This window comes from Equus caballus, chromosome 1 (genome assembly GCF_041296265.1).
Source record: "Equus caballus isolate H_3958 breed thoroughbred chromosome 1, TB-T2T, whole genome shotgun sequence".
Classification (NCBI taxonomy): Eukaryota; Metazoa; Chordata; class Mammalia; order Perissodactyla; family Equidae; genus Equus; species Equus caballus.
The window spans coordinates 15,970,238-15,996,537 of NC_091684.1; the positions used below are offsets into that span (position 1 = coordinate 15,970,238).

General features: G+C 39.2%; 1 protein-coding gene across 7 annotated transcripts in view; it reads left to right on the forward strand.

Moving 5' to 3' along the window:
- Positions 1-2,765: 2,765 nt before the first annotated feature.
- SHTN1 (shootin 1) overlaps positions 2,766-26,300 on the forward strand; it is a 99,972-nt gene continuing 76,437 nt past the window's right edge. For 5 of the 7 annotated variants that reach the window (XR_011436439.1, XR_011436442.1, XR_011436441.1 and 2 more), the window contains exons 1-2: positions 2,766-5,457; positions 20,473-20,525. Coding sequence is in view for 3 of the 7 variants with exons in the window: in XM_005602205.4 (XP_005602262.1) it covers positions 5,400-5,457; positions 20,473-20,525 (111 nt within the window). In the remaining 4 variants the exon portion in view is untranslated. Of the gene's footprint in view, positions 5,458-20,472; positions 20,526-23,055; positions 23,114-26,300 lie in introns of all 7 variants that reach the window. The other 2 variants (XR_011436440.1, XM_070260359.1) reach the window with 1 other exon arrangement.

Here is a 26,300-nt window from a genome sequence, read left to right on the forward strand (position 1 = left end):
CCTACATTACTGCCTTATTTTGTGTTTAGGTGTGTTTGTTTTTGTAGTTAACCATTTTCATTTTTTTTTGTATATATTCTATTGATATTTTCTTTATGGTTACTATGGGGATTATATTTCACATCTGAAATGTATAACATTCTAATTTGAATTAATACAATCTTAATTTCAATAGCACTCAAAAACTCTGCTCCTATATACTCTATCACTCCTATTATGTTATTGTTATCAGGAATTACACCTTTATATGTGTGTCCAATAACACAGATTTATAATTATTTTTAATATACTTGTCTTTTAAATAATGTAGGAAATAAAAAATGAAGTTATAATCAAGAATACAATAATACTGACTTTTATATTTACCCATCTATTTACCTTTTGCAGAGATGTTTATTTCTTCATATAGGTTTCAGTTACTGTCTAGTGCCTTTTCATTTAAACCTGAAGGACTCTCTTTAGCATTCCTTGTAGAGGAGATCTAGTGGTAATTACATCCTTTTGTTTATTTTGGAATGTCTTAATTTCTCCCTCATCTCTAAAGGATCGTTTTTCTGGATACAGAATTGTTTTTTTTTTTTAAAGATTTTATTTTTTTCCTTTTTCTCCCCAAATCCTCCCCAGTACACAGTTGTACATTCTTCGCTGTGGGTCCCTCCAGCCGTGGCATGTGGGACGCCGCCTCAGCATGGTCCGATGAGTAGTGCCATGCCCGTGCCCAGGACCTGAACCAACGAAACACTAGGCCGCCTGCAGCGGAGCGTGCAAACTCAACCACTTGGCCACGGGGCCAGCCCCAGGATACAGAATTCTTGGTTGACAGTTTGTTACTTTCAGGACTTTAAATATGCCAGCCCACTGACTCAAGGTTTCCATGGTTTCTGATGAGAAATCTGCTGTTAACCTTATTAATGATCCTTGTGTGGAATGAATCAGTGAACTTGAATCTGTAAATTCATCTTTCATCAAATTTGGGATCTTTTTAGCCATTATTTTGTCAGTTAAAAATTTTTTAAAAAATATACCATTCTTTCATCTCCTTGTGGGCCATCCATTTTATGTTTGTTAAACTGACTGGTATTGTGTTTCAGGGCTGTGATGTTTATTTTTCAAAAAATCTTTTTTTCCTCTGTATATTTCATTTTGGGTGACTTCTGTTGCTGTGTTTCAAGATCATTGATCTTTTCTTCTGCATTGTCTAGTTTGCAGTAAATCCTATCTGGTGTTTATGGATTTGATATTTTTTGTAGTTCCATTGGAGTGCTTTTTTATAACTCCTGTTTCTCTCCTCATCTTGTTCATGTTTCCCTTTATATCTTTGATTATATTTATAAGACTTTTTATATTCCTTATAAGGTCCTTGTCTGCTAATTTCATCATCTCTGTCATTTATGTTTGTTTCTATTGACTGATTTTTCTCCTCATAATGGGTCATATTTTTGTGCTTCTTTGTTTACTGTAATTCTTGGATGCTGGATATTGTGAATTTTACATTGTTGAATCTGGAATTTTGTTGTAGTCCTTTAGTGATTACAACATTAAATAATAAAGTGTACCATCACTTTTATTATTGTTCTCCAGTATGTAATATGTATTTTCCTTTAGCTGCTTTTAAGAACAAAATGTTATGTTTAGTTTTTAACAGTTTAACTATGATATGCCTAGGGATAGTCCTTGTATTCCTGCTGCACTCTTTATAAAGAGACAAATACTGGTAATGACTCAAATATTTAAGAATTTGAGAATGGCTAAGTATTCACTGATATAATGGAATGGCATTAAATAAATATGTAGATTATGTTGGTATAAGATAAAACGTATATGAAATAATGTTTAGTAAAAGGTAGAACAAACTATTATATATACAAAGATTTGTAAAGTGAAAAATATTTGTATCAGAAACATAAATTTAATAGAGTTATATAAGTCGTGTATTAAGGTATAAGTTTTCTTCCTTTGAAAAGTTGTTTTTTCTAACAGCTTTATTGAGATGTAATTCACATACCATAAAATTCTTCCATGCAAAGTGTACAATTCTAACAATTTTGAATATATTCACAGAGTTGTGCAACCATCACCACATTTTAGAAAAAATTTATCACCCCAGCAACAACCCCCCCCCCATCTATTAACAGTCACTCATTTTCTCCAGTACCCCCAATCCTAGACAACCAGTGATCAACTTTCTCTCTCTATGGATTTGCCTATTCTGGACATTCTATATCAATGGAATGATACAATATCTCGTGTTTTCTCACCGGCTTTTTTCACCTAGCATAATGTTTTCAAGTTCATCCATGTTGTAACATGTATCAATAATTTATTTCCTTTTATTTCAAGGTAATATCCCAATATTATCATTTTATATCATAATTAACATTATAATAAATAGCTCTGTGCATAAAACCTTTTAGGATAGATTCCCTAATATGGAATTAGTGGGTCAAAGGAAATGAACTTTTTTTTCCTATTGCATTTTTATCTTATTTATCTATATGCCTCAAAAGATTACATAAATGTGATTTTACTTTAATTTCCTGAAAATGCAAACAAATATTACAGAGAAAATCCTTTTGACCACTCCTCTCTCCCACTCCACTCCTTACCCCTTGGGCCTGTTCCTCTACTTTTCCCCCTAGAGGCAGCCATTGTCCTGAATTTGGTACATACCCATCCAATTCATTTTTTAAAAGTCTCTCCTCCCCCCTCTCTGTCTATACATATGTATCTATATATATATATACACACACACACACACCTTTTTTTAAAGGTTTTTAATTACATGTTACATGGAGGTTAATAAATCCATTGTGATGCCTGCAACATAAATCCCTATGTGCATTATTAAACAGAACAAAAACTAATTATATCACTTCTATCCTTTCCATCAATATTCATATCATATAAATAAACCATAGAGTAATGGGAGATCTGAATCCCAATAATTGACTCTGATAGCCTTCCTAATAATTCATTCCATGCCCTCAAGATAATACCTTATTGTATTTCAGGAGGCCATTTTAATTTCAAGGAAGGTAAACAGGATTAATTTCAAGGGTCTGCAGATCCTGTGTGGGACCAAAGCACTCAATTTGATTATAGATTTGATAGTTAATTAACTAATTCTTAAACTCTGAAAGTGATGCCTAATTACTGTATAATTGGGGTAGACAATTCTATCAGCCATTAAAAAAATGGAACTTCGTGTGAACTAAGCCAAATATTTAACGGGCACTTTGCCGATATTTGGTTGAGTATGAGAAAATATTTCTGATTATTAGTGTTTGGAGGAGGCCTCCGGGCATTGCCCAGCAGTCAGGGTGACTGATCAGGTTTAACAGGTTTCCTGGCTGCTGTACAAAAGCTACACGGCAATGATTTGTTACGCAAATTTTTTTATTTTTTTCTGGAAAGAAATGAGTTTTCTTTATACAGAATACCTGTTGGCAGCACATATAATTTATATTGTCATGTAGTTGAGTCTGAATTCTCTCATGTTTCCTAGGCCTTCTTTAACCTCTGAGGATTAAGATGCAATCTCAGGGCAAAGGCTATTTGGTTATCTCCTGGGGATCTTCATGGCAGCTGATCTGCAACTGTCTTAAATGATCTTTTGAAAAACTAGGGAAAGGACTGAATAATAAAACCCATACCAAAATTATTTTTAAAGTTGCAAAATTTTGATTCACTCTATTTAAAAATACTGTGCTGCCCTTTTACATTATTCTACCACTAAGTCACCCATACTAAAATATTATCTCACCTTTTTAGAAGAGAAAGCATTGCTGTTTTTTCAGCTTATTTTGAATTAGAATTTAGTAGGAGTATCAGGCAGATACTAGTTACAGCATTTCCCTATATTCCAGCCCATCTCCCCCATCCATCGTGGAGAGTCCCACTCCCTAAATGGAGTTGGGTATTTGCATAAAATAGCAAGCGAGGAATGAGCAGAAGCACTGTGCTGGTGTAGTACCCACGTTAAGAGCTTTGAGGTAGTAGGAAAACCAAGATGCGCAGTAAGTCTAATTCATTTTGGACTTATTCTGGATGCTTAATAATCAGTGTAAATAAACGGTGCCTATTTTAGCTTATAGTTAGCATCTACAACCCCTTTTTCACATACCTGTAACCTTCACTTAAAAAAAGAAAAAAAGAACATCTATTGTATGTCAAATTCTGGATTTGGTGTTTTGTATATCTTCCTCTCTCTGTTCAATCCTTACAACTCTTCCTGGAGAGTAGGTATTAGTATTATTCTCATCCTTTAGATGAACTTCAAAGAGGTCAGGAGACTTGACCAAAGACTAACCAACAACTGGGGGTTGGGGAGAGCAATCCTGAAATCTGGCAGGCCTGCCGCCCGTCTTCTGGTCAGGGTCTAATCCGGAGCTGAGTTTAAACAGTGCAAAGGGCAATGAAATGGGATAAATGCTGGACTTCCCTCTGCCAGGCTCTGCTGTTAGGCAGTTGCGTGACCCTGGGCATTCTGACTGCAGTGGCAGCCTCTTTAAAGAGGATGCCCTCCCACTGCTAACCAAATGATCCTCGAGGCCCAGGGATTCACGTGCTGCAGGGTCCACGTTCTGACCACCTGTCAAACCCTGCGCGGCTGGTGGAAGCCCCATCAGGCCCGGGGAACTGTTAACTGACTACCACGCCCTCCTTCGCTCACTAGGTGTTAATTTACCGGCTGGACTGTTTCAGTCCCTGTCTGCTTCAGGTGCAAAATTTACAACACTGAGCCTGCCCCTGCGGGCACCTAGGTTTTCCCACATCGCCCCGAGTCCGCTGTGTGAGACTTGGGGAAGAAGCCTGGGTGTTTACTGCCCCTTATTTCCTGCTCTACTGCGGCGGCTCGCGGACAGCGGCCCTCGGGTGGCGTTCAAAGTGGGGTTCCCACAGATGCTGCAAACTAAGGGCCATTTTTCTGCTGAATGCGCGTCTTGATGTCCAGGGGGTGGAGGCGGAGAAAGGGGTCCAAGAGCGAGCCAGAAACCAGACAGACAGGTCTGCACGCCCTCCTGCCTGCTCATCCTGCGGCTCCGGCCTCCGTGCACAAAGCTGAAGCGCAGCGGCCGCCGCAGGCTAAGGCTCGGGCTGCGGTCCCAGTGCCACCGCAGGTCTCTCCATCGACCCCATCTCCTGTCCCCGGGCTGCTAGTCCGTCCCCGACCCCGCCCCGCGGGCTGCCTGCAGGTGAAGCACCGCGCCCGCTGAGTAGGTGCGTGAGGATGATCTCACTCGTGCGCTCCGCGCCAGGAGGAGGAGGAGCGGGAGCAAATCCAACTTCCGGGTAGTGAAGCCGCACGCCACCGGCATCTTGCTTTTTCTTCCCTCCTCCCCGCGTTGTACCCCTCGCCTCTCCCTCCTTTCCTTTTATTCCGGGCCCCACCTGCCAAAATGAACAGCTCGGACGAAGAGAAGCAGTTGCAGCTCATCACCAGTCTGAAGGAGCAAGGTAGGCGGGCGCGCGGCCGCCAGGTGCAGGCAGCCCCGGCCCGTGGGCGGGGACGGCTCCGGGGCGCTGGGTTTGGGGCTGGTGGAAGCTGGGCGGGAGGTGTTGGGGCCGCTGTAGCCCCCTTAGTAGCTCCGTCACCCGTGGAGAAGCGTCCTCCGCGCCCGCGCGCATTGGAGAGCCCAGGGCCAAGAGTAATGTGCGGGTGCCGGGGAGTATCGGGCCCTGCGGTGCGGGAGGCGCTACCCGCTGGTTGCTTTAGCAGACGATCGGGAGTTGGGGGAAGGGACAGGGACTGGCGCGGACGACGCCCCACGGTACCAGCTTCCACGCGGGTGTAGCGAGTAGGGCTGGCTATCTTGGGAGGGGACGTTTTGGGCAGCTCAGCTGGCTCTGCTCCCTTGGCTTGGCCCCACCCTTGTACACTGGCGCTGGGAGGCCTGCAGCGCTGCTTCAGGGCCTTTCCAGCTTTTCATTCTGGTTTGGTTTATTTCCTCTTTTTTTACCCAGCTAGGATTTTCAGGCCATGGTGTATTTTATCACTTCCCATTTTTAGCAATTTATTAGTGAGTCAATACCCTGCCTGTGTCGGGCTTCCTGAATTCACACTTGGCTCTGGTCCGCAGGAAAGTCGGGCCATGTACATACATGCATTTCTACACTGCCTGGTAACTGGAGATTATGCCTTAATAAACTGTTTTAATCAATCATTTTCATCACTTACCACACTTCTGAACAAAGCCAAATTAGTGATCAAATGTGAACCTTACACTTTTAAAATTTAAAATTATTATTACCCTGACCAAAGGTGGCCTGCGAAGATGGGCCAAGAAAGAGAGAAAACATAGCGATTTAGGAAGTAAAAATGTGTAGGAACATGTGGTTTTCTGAATAACTTGCTGACATGGCCATTTAGTGGGAGGGGGCCCTTCTCTGTGGCTAGTCCTAGTATTTAGTCGCAGCTCTTTCACTTCTTTTGGCTCAACTCACCAACTCTGTGAACTTGAAAGTCTCTTCCCTTCTGTGGGTCTTGTGTTGATCAAGCCCTACCTGACTAAAGGCAAGGGCTAAACCAGATGATTTCACTAAGTCCTGACCTGTTGCTCCTTGAAACCACGAACATACCATTTGTAAGGATACGTGGATTCCTCTGGAGTCCACACTCCTGAAAACAAATCTCAACCTGACTGTTTACTAACTGTGTGACCTTGGGGAAATTATTTTACCTCACTGAAATGGACAGACACATTCCTTTGTGGTATCTAGCATCTAGAAAATGTTGGATAAAAATGGCTTTCGCCTTCCCAGTACCTTCAACTCCTATCCTATATTAGCCTAAGGTCATGAAGTCACAAGCATCAGTGAATCTAGTGGGTGGGCATAATGCCTTTATCTGGAATTTCTCAAGTGTTTTAGTGAGGGGCTGGATTCTATTAGTATTTTATTTCTAATAACAGCCCCCCCCCCCAACATAAAGACTCTTAATTCATATTCTAGACTTTTGGAACTTTCATTATTGGTAATATCTGTCAGTGGTTATCAGATCCTTTTGATGGATGGTCAGTTTTCAAATAAAATAAAAAATTTTACTTCTTTTATTCTGTATGTGATTTCAAGGATGGATTAAAATTCAGATAATCTACAAGTTATTTATATTTGATTTTGGAACACATTCTCTGTTGGATTTGTGAGCTGATGAAAAAGGGAGCATTCTTAAGTTTCTGATTCTTTTCTTGTATTATATTTGGAAAACAGACAAATCCATGGCATTGGTGTTTTTAGAGGATATTTTTCCTTGATTATAAGTATATCAAAGGCGATGGAACAGTTAGACTTTGAAATTTGTGTTTCTTAAAAGGTACACCTTTTTTTACGGTAGTGAATCTGTTTACACAGGTGTTGGGATTTCTTCAGCTCACAGTGTGATTTTTATACATTGTGACACCTGGGCATTTGTTTGTCATTGGATCATAGGCTGTGATAACAATTGACTTATTTCAAGAGTATTTAATTGCCATTTGACCTATGGAACTAACTAGGAAGCTAGGGATTTGAGATAGAAAAATAGGCAATTAGGTGTTTGGGCTCTTACCAACACTATGATCAATTTTGCGTGCTATTGGTTTCTATGATTTATTTTTGAAAATAGACAATACTTTTTACTACCTGTTAACATTGTGAATAATTCCACTACTCCTATTTAATGTGATCAAGAGGGCTCATGATCAATTAGTCTGTATTCCTTTTTTAATGCTGAGTGTACATTAATTTATTCCTTTAACAAAACCTTAGCAGGTACCTACCATATATGAGGCTCATGTGCTAGGCATTGGGGGTAGAGATGGTAGACCAGACAGTCCCTACTCTCTCCGAGTTTCTTGTCAAATAGACAGTCATTAATCAAATAATCATACAAATAAATTTGTACAATTATACATTTTTTATTCTAGGATAGATTCTTAGAAATGGAGTTCTTGGATTAGAGGGCTTGTACACAGAGTTGTGCCAGACATTGCAAAAGTGCCCGCCAAAGTGGCTTTACCGGTTCACGTTCACCCCAGCACTGCCCATTTCCCCACATGCTGGTCAACATTGACCAGCAGCAATCTTTACTGATTTTGACAGCCTGACAACTTTCTTAATTTTTGCTGGTCTGATGAACAAAAATGGTACCTTTAAAAAATTTGTGTTACCTGGTCGTCAGTGGGGTTTGAAATCTTTTTACATGTTTATTGGCCATTTAGGTTTTATCATATCGTTCGTTCCCTACTGAGTTGCAAGTCTAAAATTTGAGCCCGTTTCCCCAGGAGAGTGTTCAGAAAGAGGGTTCCTATCTACTCTAAATGGCATAGCTGACAGCAGCCTTCCCTAATGTGAAGGCTTCAGTGGTGTGGTGAATAAGGTTGCTTTTGACAAAAGTTGTGAAATGTAATGACAGAGTCTGTCATAATATGAACAATCTCTAATTTATACTTACCATTCCCTAAGCTCTATGTCTTATAAATCACACCCACTTCTGAATTACTTCAAAACATTGTATGTTCTCTTTTGGTGAATGGTATAATTAGCTATATTATGTCTTTCTAGAAAGTTATATTATGTCCCTTTAAAAAAAATTAGCCAGTGTGCGATTGCTTGTGTTCAAGCAGATGTTGAGGTAATGAGGTAATTCTCTTTTTGTCTTTTTGGGGCTTTATTTTATTGGACTGATTGACATCTTTAGTGCACTGAGAAATGGCAACTTGGGATACTATTTCTGATGCATATTTCCTAGCTACTAAAGTGGACATTTCCCTTGCAAAACATCATACAATTTGCTCCCTTTCCAGAATTCTGTGGGAAATGATAGATTTTGCTCAGCATATATTTAAGGTACATGATTTCTTTGCAATTCATTCAACCCACATGCATTGAATATTTATAGCCAGGCACTGTGCTAGGCATCAGAGGTATAGAGATGAATAAAACCTTGTCTCTGCTGGTGAGGAGTTCCTAGTCTAGAGATGGTGATAGGCATTTATATTCTAGGAAGAGTGTCTAATTGGCCTAGTTTGGGTCATGTGTTTAAATCCTTTGGCCAGGGAAAGGCGAGCTGGCTTGATTGGAAGCCTCACAAAGAACAATAGATTGGAGTAGTTGTCCAAAAGAGAATGGGGTGCCACTACCAGAAGTGGGAATGCAAGCCTGGGCAGACACAAACAACAGATGTCCACTAAACTGGTCAACGTAGTAGTGATGTGTCATGTGGAACTTGTTGAGAAAGTTTTGAAGAGAGTGACTGACAGTTACCAATGAGGATGCTCTAATGTAAGACCAAAACAACTACCACCACCACCAAACCAAAAGTTGTGGGCTCTTCTTGGGCTAACACTACTTAAAATGGGTTTCCTATGGTAAGATAACTGGTTTTAAATCAAGTTAACCTCCTTTCTCTTTAAAGTTGGTATCATTTTCCCCAGGATTGTTGACATAGTGCTTAAGGTTCAGTTGGAAATTTAGTCAAGCTTATTCTTGGAGCCGAGTTAGTAATTGAAAGAGGCTTCTAGTGTTCCTTTGGCTTCTGGGCTAGAAAGTAGCTAGAGCATTATTTTGACAAAAGGGGGTGAAACTATTGTCTACCACAATGACCACATCAGTCTGGAAAAGCTGAAGCCTTTTCAGTGTTGGATCCATACAAAGTCAGTCAGCAGGAAGCTGTCTGGGGCTAAATGATCACTTTGGTGTCAGGTGCAAACTTGTCTTTACACCACTATTTTTCCAAGTGTGGTCCAGGGGCCAACTATATCTCAATAACCAGGGTACATGTGTACTTACTTCCTTAATTATGAAAAGAAGCCTGGTAAATTTATTTTTCTTTGGTTACATTTTTGTAAAGTTTTTTGCTTTTACAACAAAGTATGATATAGATTGAGAAAAGTGCATAAAATATAAATGAACATCTCAATGAGTTATTAAAAAAAAATGTTTCTAACAACACTTAGAACATTTCCAGAAGCCCCTTCATAATCCCTCTGATCACTATCACCTTCCTTTCCCCAAGTATATTCAGTGTCACCAAAGATAAGTTTTGCCAGTTTCTGAAATTTACATAAATGGAATCATACAATATGTATTATTTGCTTCTGTGTTCTTTCACTCATTATATGTGTGAGATTTATCAATATTATAGCACAGAGTTTTCTTCATTTGAGTTGCTGAGTAGTATTGTGCTGTGTGAATATGCCGAAAAAAATTTTTTAAGCTAATATACTTTAGGTCATGGGTCAACAGACTTTTTCTGTAAATGGCCAGAAAGTAAGTATTTTAGGCTTTGTGGGCCATGTGGTTTTTGTTATAAACCAGTTTATTTATTACAAATGCAGTTTCCTCCTAAAGTTGGTGAGCTACTGCCCAAGAGACACCAGTTGGGCACTTCTCCATGGGAGGGATACTCAGCATGGGCTGAGGAGCTACATCTTCTAGTCAGAATTTCACCATTCACTTAACGCGTCCGCTAGGTAGATAAATCTTACTTTTGTTTTATTAAAAATTAAATTTAGAAATAAACATATGCTTATAGAAAAAATAAGCATATAAAGTGAAAAGTACAATTAACTTATTCCCTCTAACCCATTGTTTCCCAATATTTATTTCATTATACTCTCTTAAGGAGTCTTTTTTGACATTTTTCCCCCTAATTGCTTCCCCTTTCCATGAAATTTTAATACCACAGATATAGTATACATCTGTTTATGTACTGTGATCCTTTGGAGGGCTACAAACCTTTGTGATATCTAAGGTTTTTTTTCTCTTTGAGGTGCTGCACCCCATTGATAAGCATGCTCGAACTCCATTTCCATTCCTCAGTTATCTACTGTTAACCTTTTGTTGTATTTCCTTCCAGAAATTGTATATGTATGTACATATATATTTCACTTAATATATATTACGGAATTTATATCCATGCATATAGAGCTAAATGTTTAAAAATTGATTGGCTAGTATTCCTCTGTACGGATCTCTCACAATGTATTGTCCCCTAGATGGGCACTTCTGTGTTTCTGTATTTTTACTATTAAAAATAAATAATGCTTTTGGCAATAGATAAGAGTTGGAGACATCAGATGAACTCATGTTTAGCTTAATACAGATACAGATGGTTTACATACAGAAATATTTATAGATATGTATGTATGTATTAGATTAGTATACACGCATGTATTTCCTTGCTCTGTCAGCTGAGAGTGTAGGTGTACCAGTAGCAGTGAGCACATCTAACTCCAGAACGTGGCTTCTAATACCATTCTCCAATAAAAGGACCAGTGGTGGATCCTTTGGGAGGTGCTTAGGTCATGAGGATGGAGCCCTCATGAATGGGATGTGTTCTTATAAAAAGAGGCCCACAGAGATCCCTCCTTCCTTCTCCTAACACCATCACATTGGGTATTAGGATTTCAACATATGAATTTGGAAGAGACACAGCATTTAGACCACAGAACAGACCAACCCTGATACAATGTAGGAGGGGACTATAACGGGTGTGAATATCAGGAGGTGGGAATCATTGGGGGCTTTCTTGGAGGCTGACTACCACAGAGTTGGTGGGTGAGCATTAGCCTTTTCCTTGAGTTCCACCTGAATTCTGCAACAGAGAGGCAATTCCCAAAGTTTGCCTTCTTAGAAGCCCTGCACAGCAGTCTGAAGACATGGGAAATCAGACTCAGGTTAACCTTCACGTCCAGTCAATACATTTTTATTAGATACGGAATCAGGGATGCTGCTTTGTATAACCCTGGAAGAACAGGCATCTACATAAATGAGGCCCTTTGAAATGGCCCTGCTTACTGCATTCTCAGTGCGGCATTAAGTGCTGCCAGATTGGGGACAGAGGTTGTCTTAGAGAAAGAAAAAAAAGGAACAGGGCTCCTAGGAGAAAAGGCTGATTCTAGGGCTAGGGTCACTGGGACAGGAAATGTACACATGAGCCTGGAGCATCCTGTAGTACTGGAAACTAAGGAAGTGCTCAGACAAATAAGCCCACAGTGATGGGGATATGTCAAAGAGATACAGTAGCCAACTGAATGAACTTCCAGTGGCCAAAGATGGAACAATTTGAACACCAAAATATTGGATTATAACCCGGAGTATAAAATAAGTATTCATGGGTCCATACTGATATAAATAAATGATTGAAAAAAGAGACAAATATTCCATACATAACAATTCCAAGTAATTTATGTAGATTGTCCCGCTCAAAGAGGTGGAGCATAACACCCTGCTCTTTAAGTATGGGCTGTGCATAGAGATTCCCTTCCAAAGAGGACAGTGTGGAAAGGGGAGAAAGAGAGTAACTTTACAGTGGAGAAACCTGACAGACTTTACTTCCGCTAGGTGATCAAGGTCAACTTCAATAGCAATTTAAGTCATGTTGATGGTGTGCATGTTTGATATGAGGTGATGAAAATGGTGTTTCACCTCTGCAGTTTTCTCCTAAGAACCCATAGCCCCAGTTTAATCATGAGGAAAGCATGAGACACATCCCCATTGAGGGGCAGTCTAAAAAATAACTGACCAGTCCTCCTCGAAACTGTCAAAGTCATCAAAAACAAGGAATGTCTGAGAAACTGTCACAGCCAAGAGGTGTCTAAGGAGGCATGACAACTAAATGCAGTGTGGTACCTGGATGGGATCCTGGAACAGAAATAGAAGATTAGGTAAAAACTAAGGAAATATGAATAAAGTATGGACTTTAGTTCATAATAATGTGTCAATATTGGTCTATTAATTGTAATAAATGTACCATACTAATGTAAGATGTTGATTATAGGAGAAACTTGTGTAGGGTATATGGGAACTCTCTGTACTATCTTTGCAATTTTGCTGTAAATCTAAAGTTCATAAAATTAAAGTTTATTAAAAATAATGTTTCTTAAATCCTTGTACGCATATATCAGTAAGTGCAGCTGTAGGAAAAAAAATCTCAAAAGTGGAATTGTTGGATCCAAAAAGTGAGTGTATTTTAAACTTTGTTGTGCTGTAGATTTTATCCTATAAAGCTGTTACACAGGCAGGCTTTGCTTTAAAATGTAGAAGGAACATGAGTTTTGTTTTTCTCTGTTTACCATGCTGGCTAAGCATTTTAAACATTAAAACATGAGTTCTGAAATTTCTGTATGCTACAATGAACAGTAGTATATTAGGATCCTTTTAGTTACTTAATTTTATCTCAAATCCTCTGTCACACAAATCAGGGTATGATTCTATTTTATATATATATATATTTATTTGTTTTAAATGAGACTCTTTGGGAGCAGTTTTAGGTTTACAGAAAAATTGAGCTGAAAGTACAGAGAATTCCCACATTGCCCCTCCTCATTTCCCCTATTATCATCTTGTATTAGTGTGGTATATTTTGTAGAATTGATGAGCCAGTATTGATACATTACTACTGAAGTCCATAGTTGACGTTAGGGTTCATTCTTTATCTTGTACATTCTGTGGGTTTTGACAAATGCATGACCTGTACCTACCAGTATGTTTTCGTGCAGAATAATTTCACTGCTCCAAAAATTCCCTCTGCTCTACCTGTTCACCACTCTCTCCTTACCCCATCGCAACCACTGATCTTTGGACTGGCTCCATAGTTTTGCTTTTTCCAGAAAATGTCATATAGTTGGAATTGTATAGTATGTAGACTTTTTTAACTGGTTTCTTTCACTTAGCAATATGCATTTAAGGTTCCTCCAAGTCTTTTTTTGTAGCTTGATAGCTCATTTATTTCTTTTTGTCACTGAATAATACTCCATTGTATGGATGTACCACAGTTTATCCTTTTACCTGTTGATGAATATCATGGTTGCTTCCAAGTTTTGGCAATTATGAAGAAAGCTGCTATAAACATTCATGTGGCGGTAAGGTATTGGGGAAGGGAAGTGTTGTATAGTCCTGTGATAAGGTCTCAGTCTTTTAGCGAGCCTGTGCCCCTGAGCTATGACTTTCATAAGCGCTTCTCAGTTTTTTTTTTTTTCCTTTTAGGTGAGACAGGAAAGCTAGGGGGCGCTGGAGTTAGGTATATGCCTTCCCCCATGTGGAAGGCTAGAGGGGGCTGAAGTTGGGTATTATCTCCCCCCAAGTCTGTTAGGCTCTGGTAAAATAATTTCTCCTAAGGACAGGCCTTGTTAAGACGAACAGAATGCTCGTATTTCCCAGTGGCTGCTTTCCCCCTTCCCCACCAGAAGCAGTAGGGAAATTTTTTCTGATTCACTGGGAGGACCTAGCAGCACTCCTGGAGGTAAAGCTCACCAGCATGTGGGGGCCTTCCTAAGACTGGCCCACCCCCTGGAGTTTTTAACTCTCAGACTTATTAAAACTGAGCCTCCGGCAATTTGTCAGTCACAGTTTAGGTTTTCCTATCTTCGTACTAGTTGGTGAGGAGGTTCTGCACCTTGGCTTCTGCTCTAATAACTTGTGATCCTCTGTATCTACCTGAGTATCTCCCCAATTTTTGGAGTAGCAATTTGCCCTGTGACCTCAATTCTCCGATGAATCTAAGAAGAGTTGTTGATTCTTGGTTTGTTCAGCTTTTTGGTTGTTGTGAGGACAGGAGTGTCAATTTACAAGCTCCTTACATGCCAGACCAGAAACCAGACTTATATATGTATTTTAACATTACTCAGTTTCCTTTCTTTCTGTTGGTTAATTTGAAGCCATTAATATAGTGTGTTGAGAGTACTTTTTAGGCATCATTAATTTGTTAACATTGAACTATATGTTCTACCAAGTAATGAGTGAATTTCATGTTTGCCATAATTTCTTTTTGGATGTGAAATCTGTTGCCTTTGTTTTTTGACCAGACTTTCCAGTGTGTTTTCCCTGGTGTTTCTAATGCTTTAATGAACAAATGAGGTATAAATGACTTCTCTTTCTTCTCTGGCTTTACGAGCAGGACTCATTGGGATGTGTGCAGAAGGGAATAATGTCCTAATTGAACATTATATGTTATGACTCATGTCCTCATTTCCTGTTAGTAAGAAGTATTTCAAAGCTCCATGAGTCTCAAAGATGCATACTCAATGGATGAGAATCTCCATTAAAGAGCTCATGAGCTAGTGTGTTTTTTTTGGTTATATTTGATGACTATTTAAATCTTCATTTTTATTAAGTATCCTGTTATATGATGTAAGAGACCCTTTCAATATGGGAAGAAGAGTATGTGCACTTTCATAATTTGTTCATGTGGGGACCTGGATCCATTCTCCCTTCTTCCTTAACACACATTTATCAAGTCAGGCATTGTGATAGATGTTGGCATCTGCATACATAAAGATAAAGTCCTCACCCTAGAGGATTATTTGTGGTCTAGTGCTTTAGCACACTGCACACAGTACTGCTCAGTAGTTTTTTACATGAATGACTTTGGGAATCAGACTCGTTCTGCCTCCACTATTTCTTACTGTGGGATTTGACTTCTCTATGCATTTGTGTCTTCGTTTGTTAAATGAAGATGTTAATGTTTGGCTTAATTGCTCTACATCACAGATTTATATGAACCAGCCATTCACTCAACATAAGCATTGGCTCTGTGCTTGATATTCTGCTGGGTCTAAGGTATCTAGCAATGAATTGAGTGGGAGAAAAGACAAGAAAACAGACCTATGCTCAAATAATTTATAATGTTATATGTAGATGCTCTAATAGAGATGTATGACCAGTGTACTCTGGTAGTGTATTAGAAACATAAGTGCTGATTTTTGCCTGAAGTATGGGGGAGGGTTTCTTAGAGGAAATGACAGTTGAATTGCATTGAAGAGGAGGGGCTAGGGAAGATGGGAAGGGGAAGACCTTGTAGGCAGAAGAAAAAATATTTGTAAAGGCACCTGGGTATGAAAGGTCTTAGATGGTTCAGGGAAGCTTGGGACTTTGGGTGTGATGGAGTGAGTTGTGGTCTCTGAGGCTGAACGGTGGGGAGAGAGTGGAGTCTCAGATTGTAAAGCTAACGTCTTTGGGGGCTTTTAAACAAAAGAGTGAGATAGCCAGGTTGCTTTGTTACTATGCTAACTACTTTATAAAGAATGAACTTGGGATAGAGGGAGACTAGAGGCTAGATGAGAGGGTTTTGCCATTATTGAGGGTCAGAATTAGGGCAGAGATACTAGCTGTAGAGTAAGGGCAGGTTGGAGAAATGTTTTAAGAGAGCTGAGCAGTTTCATGTTCCTTTGGAGGTGGGAGAAAGTGAGGAATCAAGGAGGATCCTGAGGTTCTAGCTTGAGGACCAGGTAGATGATGACGTGAATGAAAGGAGGTCCTGCATACAGGAAGTGGGAGGTTTGGATGAAAGGGAGGTGATGAGCTCACTTTCTGACGTGTTGAGCCTGAAGTGTTTTTAGGGTATTTGGATAGATGTCCAGAACAGTACTGTCCAGTAGAACTTTCTGCTGTGATGGAAATGTTTTGTGTCTACTGTCCACTCTGGTAGCCACTAACCACTTGTAGCTATTGAGCACTTGAAATGTGGCTAGTGCAATTGAAGAACTGAATTTTAAATTTTATTTAATCTTAATTAATTTAAATGTAAATAGCCACATGTGGCTAGTGGCTACCATATTTGACAGTACAGGTCTAGAAAGTATTGGTTGGAAGTACTGATCTGGAGCTCATGCTAGAGATAGGGTGACTAACGTACCTGGGGCTGAGAGGTTTCCAGGGACACTGGACTCTTCAGTGCTAAAACTGGGAAAGTCCCAGGCAAACTGACTGTTGTTCAACCTAGCCAAGGTGTTTTGGCCTGTAGTTATCAACTTTTGTTGTCCTGTTTCTGAAACAACCAACCCTTCTCAGTCGCTTCCTGGTCTGGCTATGTCATGATTTGCAGTTTGGAAAGAAAACTCCTTCTTTTGGCATTAGGGAGTTAGAAATAGAAAACCAGCATGATTCTTGAAACACATGCTCTCTGCCTGATACTCTCCTTGTTTTCTCCACATCTTCCTTTTTCTTCCATTCTATGCTCTTATGTAGTGATTCCCCACTTTGGCTGCACATTTGAATCACCTGGGGTGCTGACGTCTGAAAAAAACATATATATGGATGCCCAAGCTCCACCCTAGACTAGTTAAATCGGCGTCTTGGGTTGGGGGTCAGGGGGTGGGGAATAGTGGAGGGGGGCGGGGCCGGTGTTAAAAGCTCCCCAGGTGATTCTAATCTGCAGCCAGGATCGAAAACTGCAGCTCTCAGACATGCTTCCACTTCTTTGGTGCCTTGTTTTTTACTAGAATAACTACAGTTGGTTTTTATCCCCCTTTCTCCTCCCTTTATTTGTTGGAGGATAGTAATACCTAGGGTTTTAGAGGTTTTCTGCTCTGCCATCTTTCAGGTCATGTGTGACAAAAATAAGCTGGAGACTGAGGGCATTAGGGAGCATCTTGTCTCTTGTCCTGCACATGAGACTTGATGTACTTTGCTGTATCAGTAATAACCATGGCTGACATGTATTGAACACTTAATATGCCTAAGGACTCTTACGTCTTACAGGTTAACTCACTCAGTCTTAATAACAGCACTATGAGAGATGTGTAATTGTTATTCCTGTTTTCCAGATGAGGAATCTGAGACTCTGATTAGCCAATTTGCCCAGGGTCCCCTGGCTAGTAAGTGCTCAGGCTGGGATTAGGCTGCACTTTTTAATTACTGTGCTGTATGACTTTATAGTACAGTGAAATATACTACACTTGTAAACCCAAGAGATGAAGTCCTCCCCAAACTGTGGGTATCTTTCATATGGCAGAGAATTGGTCAGATTCATCTTTTCTTTTGCATTGGTTAATTCAAGATTTGGAGGATCTCTCTCATCAAATCACTTGAGCTGTGCAACTCACTTAAAAAAAATTTCAAATTGTGTGAGCCAGTTCTGAAACAGTAAGAAGGCCTGTGTGACCCTTTAGCATTGCCAAAAAAGAAGCAGCTGAATAATATTGGTCATTTCAGTTTTTGCCAGTTCTCTTGAGGATAGGGTTACGTATGTCTTCACTATGATATATAGGTATATATGTGTGTGTGTGTGTGTAAATATTATTAGGGCAGTGAGCTTGGTTTTTTAAATTCAAAGAAATAAAAATAGGAGTAAATATTTTTTTCCTTTTATGCCCTATCCCTCAAGGGTCCCCTTGCTGCTAACAAGCGCTTGAATTCTTCCCATACTTTCCTTCTCCTTTCCCTGTACCTGCTTTGTTATTATTTTTTAAGTTGCACTTAGTCACAAGATAGCATATTTTCTGTGGTTTCCATTAACGTATGATAGGTGAAGGATTCTCAATTAATGCTTTTCATTAAGACCCATTAATGGGGAGTCTACAGTGTTTCATCTGGATTCCCTTCGCAATATAATGGAAGAATAGTATTGGTGTTTTAAAAAAGCCTTCAAAGCCGTTATATGATGTTTTAAATAGAAAAAAATTTTCCTAACGTCAATATGAGATCATGGTTTTACAAGCCTCTGTTATTTGTTTTATACATCTGTAAAAGTCGGTCATCTAGAATAGAGTGGTAAATCAATTTTGATTTTTCAGCTTCACCTACAGATATTTTTAAATGTCAGGTAAACCAAAAGTCTCTTGATAAAATATATATTTATTTTTTGAAACAATATTAGCTATCGTAATAAGATTTGGGACATGGCCATAGACTACCAATGGTGTTAAAAATGCATATTTTTAGAAGCTCTTAGTTCTTCTTTCTCTCTGTTAAAGAAGGAGGGGAGCGGGGCCCGCCCGGTGGCACAGCAGTTAAGTGCGCACGTTCTGCTTCAGGCAGCCTGGAGTTCGCGGGTTTGGATCCCGGGTGCGGACATGGCACTGCTTGACAAGCCATGCTGTGGTAGGCATCCCACATATAAAGTAGAGGAAGATGGGCACGGATGTTAGCTCAGGGCCAGTCTTCCTCAGCAAAAGGAGGAGGATTGGCAGCAGATGTTAGCTCAGGGCTGATCTTCCTCAAAAAAAGAAAAACAGGAGGAGAAGAGGTATTTTATTGATTTTTCAGAACTAAGGACAATTTAGTTTATACTCATTGGTTGGGGTTTGTGTGGTGAAGGCTGATGAGTGGCTGGTGTGCAGAGCGCTTCATTCTGTGGTCAGTCAAATCTTTTCTGTTGAAAACGTCATTATTTTTAGAAGGGCTATGTCTTTACATGTATACTTTCAGCTGTTTTATGGGCTACTTTTCAAGGATTTTGGGGGGGTATGACTTCAATAAAATTGTCCATTCATTCTTATTTAGATAGTCATGGAGTGCTAATAAAACTTCTGGGCACTGGTGGTGTAATCCCATAAATATTTGTTCATTTGAATTGGATTTTAACGTTTCCGTCCTCCCATCACGGTAGCTGTTCTGAGTCCTTTGGATCACTATTGGAGGAAACAAAGCATGTACTTTACCGTGTGAGTTGTCTGTTTTTGGGGTGTTCTTTACTCCGGTGGTTAGAATCATATACTTCTAGGATTAATAACCAGATTATCTGGGATGTTCTTGAAGCCACTGGTTTCAGATTTTTTATTTCCATCTTCAGGTTATTCATAGAAATAGGAAGCTTTGTTGGTCTTTTTTTTTTTTTTTTTTAAGAAAAACTGAGCTTTTCATAGATAAATTTAAAATTTTTTTTAAAAAGTCAAAGTATAAAAATCCAATCTGATGATTCCCTAGCTGTCTGCTGCCAGTGAAGGTGCTGGTCTGGGAGTGGGCAGCAGTTCTGCCAGGCCTACCTTACACATTTTGCTCCATCATTAATCCTAGATCATTCTCTTTCTTTCCATGATGCACTCTAAACATTGTATTCTCAGCTGTAAGGATATCTAAAAATGGTGCTTTGGCATTTGAATGAATGATGAATGTGGGGGTTCAGGTTATCGTATTTTTCTGGCAATAGAGGGTTTTAAGTAGAAAACCACTGTTTTTCCACATAGTTGGAAATATTTCTGAACAATTCACATATTTTTCCACCTTAGTGAAATGAATCTGGCTGGTATCTGGTCATGGTTTGGTGATTGATGTCTTGCAGTACCTGAAAATAGTTGTTCTTAGCTGAATGGTCAAAGCATAAACTTTTTGTTCTGTGGATAAAGCAGTTGTGTGACATAAGAATTGAATGTGCAAGCTTACTTTATTTCCTGGAGGCCGATTTAAAAAATAAACCTTTGATAACAGCATCACAGACTAATTGTGCTGGAAGGAACTTCAGGGAACACCCACCTATTTCCTTTCACAGCACCAAGTGCTGGGCATCAAGAGCAGTGACTTGTCGTAGGTCTCTTATGGCTCATAGGTCTTACTGATGATGGAGGGAGAAGTGAATTTCAGCTTGGTGGGCCCACATCTACTATGGCCTCTTTTTCTTCCTTACTCTTAAAAGCAGAGGCCCCTCTTCTGTGGCCTCTTCTTCACCCCACCCCCAACCTAATAAATAGACAGTACGGGCTAGTTGGCTTCCCAGGTTTTCCTGCAGTAAACTTTTGATAATGTTATAATGTTGCTTTCCTTTTTTTCTTCTAGCAATAGGCGAATATGAAGACCTTAGAGCAGAGAACCAGAAAACAAAGGAGAAGGTTTGTACTTTATCCTTTTTTTCCTTTCTTACATATGTAAAAGCCTGGACGGCATGGCGCATTGTTCTGCCACCAATTTCAGTTAAATGCGAGTGAGAGTTTTTTTTTTTTTCTATTCTCCTGCCTGTGTGGTTCAAGCTAATATCAACTCCAGGCTCCAGATGGTAAAGAATAGCAGGCATGCCACAGTGGGCGCTGCTCTGGGAGATTAACTACACAGCTAAATGTGCAGCAAGGCACCAGGCCAAGCACCACAAGCCCCTGAGAACTGTAGTTTTTCCCTAAGAACTGTCAGATTTGGGATTCTAGTGATGGAATTGAAGCCCTGAGACATTTACCTTTGGGGCTTAGACATATGAGATTCTGGGGAGAACTCTTTGGAATTAGTCATTGGTGCTTAGCCCAAATGGCTCCGGAAACCTTTTGTATGTTTGCTTCCTCTAAGTGTATGAATAGTATTCTGGAAGTGAAAAACCTACAACGTGAAGATGGGGAAACCTGGTTAATATTTTCAGCGGCTCTGGCAGTTTTATCTTTAAACTGTTAAATAATTAAATTCTGCTTTCCTTTACAAACTACTTACCTTCTTGTCTCAAAAATGTCCACTTAAGATTTGTGAATGTTTGTTAATACATATTTTTTCCTTGTATATATGGGGAGGGGACAAATGGAAGGAAAGGCTAAGTTAAAAAAGGTAGAGGGACTGAATAGAAAATGAAAAGTAAGAGAGAGCAGAACTGTCCATTATTATTTTCAGATATAAACAAAATTTACTTCTAGAAATTACTTTGATAGACCAAATATTTCAAAACATAACGTCCATGGTGGCAAATTAATAACAGGTCTTTGTGGTTCTTAAAGAAGGTGATCATCATTGCTGTATGAAACCTCATCTTTAAAATTTCAGAGTAAGATGCAATGAATATTGGCATTGCGCTAAATATTTGTAAAACCTATGACATATTTGGGTGTATTTTTTGGGCTCTTAAGAGTCATATTTAACTTTTTCACTCATATTAATTTGTTACCTATATAGCTGTAGTATAGTGGGCGATATTAATGGTAAGTACTCTAGTTCAAAGCATATTATAATGGATTTTTAGATAATTATTTTTCAACCAGTATTAAGGCTCCTTTGCTTATTTATAAATAAATCCTTGGTGTTTGGTGAATCTTAAGTTTCTTCTCTTCTTTTAATCAGGCGATTCAGGGAACGGTAGGTGTGGGTGATGAAAATATCCATGACAGAAGGTGGTTGGCGCGTGCGTCTCTAATATGCTGAGAAGGTCACAGAAAATAGTTTAACAATATTTCTAATTCTAACACCGTAACCACCAAAAATCACAGATGTCCTGAGGATTCCAGCAGGTGGGGAGTTGGTGCTTCAATCCTGAGTCCCTAATGCCCCATAATTTGAAAGTGAACCAAACTAATGGGTGATGCTTAGGCCAGATAGCTTAAACCTTTCCCTAAGATACCCAGCCATCTTCCAGCTCTAGGAGAAATCCAAGAAGTTGTCAGTCGATTGAGTCTTTTCCATAGATGTTCCTGGCCCAAGAGGGGAAGAGCAAAACAAGTTGGAGGAGTTGATTCAGGAGCACTCTTTGACTTAACCTAGAAGATATGAGGAGGGAAAGCAAACAAGTGTCTTCATGCTGTAGAGAAGGAAGGATATAAAAGAAGGTGAATAAACATCAGAGGAAGAAGAGCAATTTTTTTTCTCTTTTCTTCTCCTTCTTTAATCCTTGTTTGTTTGTAGACCTAGCATTGCCCTAAAAATAGTAGATGTTCTATAAACGTTGATTATTGGTGGTGACGATGGTTGCTTAACTGAGAGCCCCTTTCTGCAGTGAGTTTTTAAGTGAAGCATCTGTTAAAGTGGAATTATAGGTAAAATGCATTTGATAAAAGAAGGATTATAAATTACCTCAGCCCATTAACTGTTTACATGTTTCTCTGCAGAGTATGGCCTAATACTTTTGCAACATCTGGATGCATTATTGACCTGCTTCTATGCTAGTTCTTTAAAAATAACTATTAGCAGAAATGGGAAGAAAAGAAATGAAAGCAATGTGGAATGCTATGTGGTTGGGTAAAACAAAACAGAGTGGTTTTAAGTTCCCTGCACTTTGTTTATCTTCTGTTAAAAGACTATCAGTCTTATTGCTGCAGATTTTTTCCCCAAAAAGGAGGGCTGTATTACAAAGGAGGGAAGCATATAATAAAAGCCTTTTATACAGCACAGAATGAGTAAAAGCAGCTTTAGTTGCGGAGGTGGTCAATGGAGAACACCGTTTTCTCTGGTAAAGCACTTACTTGTGCTTGTCTGGGTGAGGTTTGTGCAGCCCACATCTGAAAATGTACATGGCCATCCTTATCTCATGGCCCCAAGCCAGAGTTCAGTTAACTCAGTCAAGCATAGGAATCTAAAGTAAGCCTCCTTTTGCTATAGTTAATTTGATGCGGGGAAATTTTGCACAAGTGGAAGGGACCGAAAAATACCATTTCAAGTTATTTCTTCCTTCCACAGGTCCATATTACGTCTATCTTTGTTGCCAGGTCATGAAACTTATCAGTGGGAGGAGACGGTGGGTATGATTCCTTCGGGTAAGATCTTTTTAAGCCCCGTTTGGAATCTGAGACAAGTCGTAGGACATGAATCTCTGCAGAGCAGGCAGTTTCTTAAGAGGCTGTGTTTATTAAGAAGCTACTGTGGGTCATGCACGTTCGCTTACCTCCCTCGTGTGATGCTCCAAACAGCCCCATCTCAGCTCCATTGCACAGAGAACAGGACCTCAGGGCTTAACAGAGTCTAGATGCAAACATGAGTCTTCTGACCACAAATGTTCTTTTTGAAGCAGGTAAACTTACGGTAACCAATTGAGTCTTTTTCCACAGAGGTCTTGGTTTTATTCTTAATTCTTTATTGTTAGCTCATGAATTTTCCACAGCAAATTATCAGACTCAATACTTTTCTGAATCATTTGCCTTCACCATCTATTGGTTTCTTTAAAAACTAAAAGTTAAATATCAATCTGACATCAATCTTATGTCAGAAAAATTCGTATGTGTGTGTGTGGGTGTGTGTGTGCATGCGTGCATATAGATTCTAACATAATGTATTCAAAGGATAAGAGTAGATTTGGGAGGGTGGGCCAATGTTTTAATAATCTTTTCCTTTGAAGTTCTCCCTTTCAAGGAAAAATGTAATGTTAATCATTTTGTGTTTTTTATGAATGTCTTTGGGGATGGAATCAGAATCTGAGTTTATATGGGAAGCTTTTTTGAAGGGAAAACTTTTTATTGAATGCCTTCTAAGTACCTCTCTGGGGCTTAAAGAAAAATATATGAAGGCCACATTCTTGAGTAAAACCACTCTAATGAGGGACACAGGCAAGTTGACAAATAACTGATAAATTGTGCTGTTATAAGTGAATGCCTAGAGTTTTGGGGCGGGATGGGAAAAGGACAAAAGATAAGTTTCCTACTCAATTCTATGTGACAAACTCTTATTAGCCCTTAATGCTTGGCTTAAGTGTCACTTAATTTTTTCAAAGTCTTCTCTCACCAGCAGAATTAATTGTTTGCTTCTTTATAATAAAGCATCTGTATTTTTTTATGTACTTATTACATTTTATCAACCCAAATTCATTGTTATCAAAATATTATATGGAGTACAAATAAGTTACATGGGTTTTATTAAAATGTAAAACCTTCCGTTTTGTTTTTTTTCAACATCAAGGTAAGTGGGGATTATGGAGAGGGTGTTACTTTCCGTTATTTTTTGCTTAGTTTCTGAATGGCATTATCAATAGTGTGTTAAAAAGTAAGAAAGCCTACCACGAAGTCAACAACCCTCACAAATCTCTTTTTGGGGATATGGAAAAATAGAGGCCTATATATTTTAGAATCAACCAAATAAAATATTTTACTTTGCTTTGAAGCAATCACCATATTCAGACGTTAGTCATGCTTCTACAATTGAAGGGCATTCTCTTCTGACTCATTCAGGATCTTTGTCATAATTGTTTGGAGGTTTTTCCTATATGGGGGGGCAAAGCCTCACTGAGCTTTTAATGGAATAGCTTTCACATTTCTCAGGGTGGCGGGGGTGTGTGGAGTGCACATCAAAAGAAGGAAATCTGTATCATAGAAGAATGTCTGCCTTTAAACAGTATTTATGTTTAATATTATGTCCTGAGGTTGAGTTTTGAAATGAGTGAATGTTTAAGCGGCTGATTAGAAGTCGTTTGGGTGAGCTACTGTAACAGCACATCAGGCGGTTCTGTCAGCTTGCCAGGAACAATGAATGAAAAGGGAATGAGACAGACACTTTCTAAGACTTATGTTTCAAGAAGCAAGATATATGACACTGTTTGCATCTTGGCTCAGTTGTCTATTGTTAAAATTTCTTCCTCTTGTGTAAATTTCAGAGGTGAAGGTCCCAAAGTATTTTATTAAAAAAAAAAAATCAGTAAAGAAGCCACTTTAAACAGCAAGATATGCATCCATTATGCTAACTGTTCATGCATAATACATCCACATACATGCAGTTTCTTTAGAACAGAGTGGCAAGTGGTTGTGCCAGAGAAAAAGTAATTACTTAGCAGTTTGAAAGTGAAAATGAGTCTCTTATTAACAGCAATCTATCCAGAAACAAAGAGCAAGATCTCTGTTCCGATGACGTGTGTTTCCATCCGAAACACAATCCCTAAAATTTGGAGAATGCTGTAAGACAGCTTGAGGGGGCAGCTACTACTTACTGCCTGTGAAAATTGGAGGGAAAGAACTTTGAATTGGAAGAACACCACCAAGAGAGGAAAGTGAAAGGAATTCCATTCTAGTGAGAATGGTTTAATTTATCATGTTCTTTAAGGATAAGCCCAGGCGAGTTCTAGCCGAACTTACATAGGTGGAACAATAGAATTGTCGATTATTAAAAATGATTTGATGGTCCTCTAACTGTGTCACCAAAGATTCTAAAACAGGTAAATATGCACATTTCTGATGCTATGCATGTTTAAATGTTTAAATATTGTAATTGGACATAAAAGGAATGAACTTCAAGAAAAATAAGTAACAATGGTGTGGGGTTGAGACCTCTTCAGACTTAGTGTTATAGCCTCTGCTATATGTTTGCTTCTGTACCGCAGTATTTCTCTCATTATAGCAAGAGTTCTTATAAATTGCTTGTCTCATGTTTGCTCTTTCTTGGTAGATCATAAGTTTTGTGAGAGCACATGGTCTGTTATGTTCCCCACTGTGTTCCTCCCAGTGCTTAATGCACTGCCTGGCACGTGTTGGTGCTGTATGAATAATTTATTCAATGCTCAGAGGAAGGAGATAAAGGCATTCTGTGATTACAGTGGATACCTGCTTAGAAGTCTAGTTCAGTCCACTGTAAGGTACTTGTCTATGTATAGATTGTCTGCTCTCTCGATGTTGTGTGTGTGCAGGGTGTGTACACACTTCTTGGGCCCCAAACTGGGCTTTCTGTAACTGGCAACCCTCCATTGCATTTGTGGACCATGGAGATAAAAATGAATGTTGGTGTTAGTGGAAATTAGACACAATTTAGAATATTGGGGTTTTTCTTGTATAAAATATACACATAAGAAAATCTAAAGATGCCTTGGTGTCTATATTAGTTATCTGTACGTCTGCTGAGCTCTGTTAAGCAGACATTTTAGTATAAGCAATAGTTGGATGATATATGAGGGAAAAGAACGGAGCTGCTCAATTTGGTGGGGAGTGGGGGGAATGCCACTTCACGCT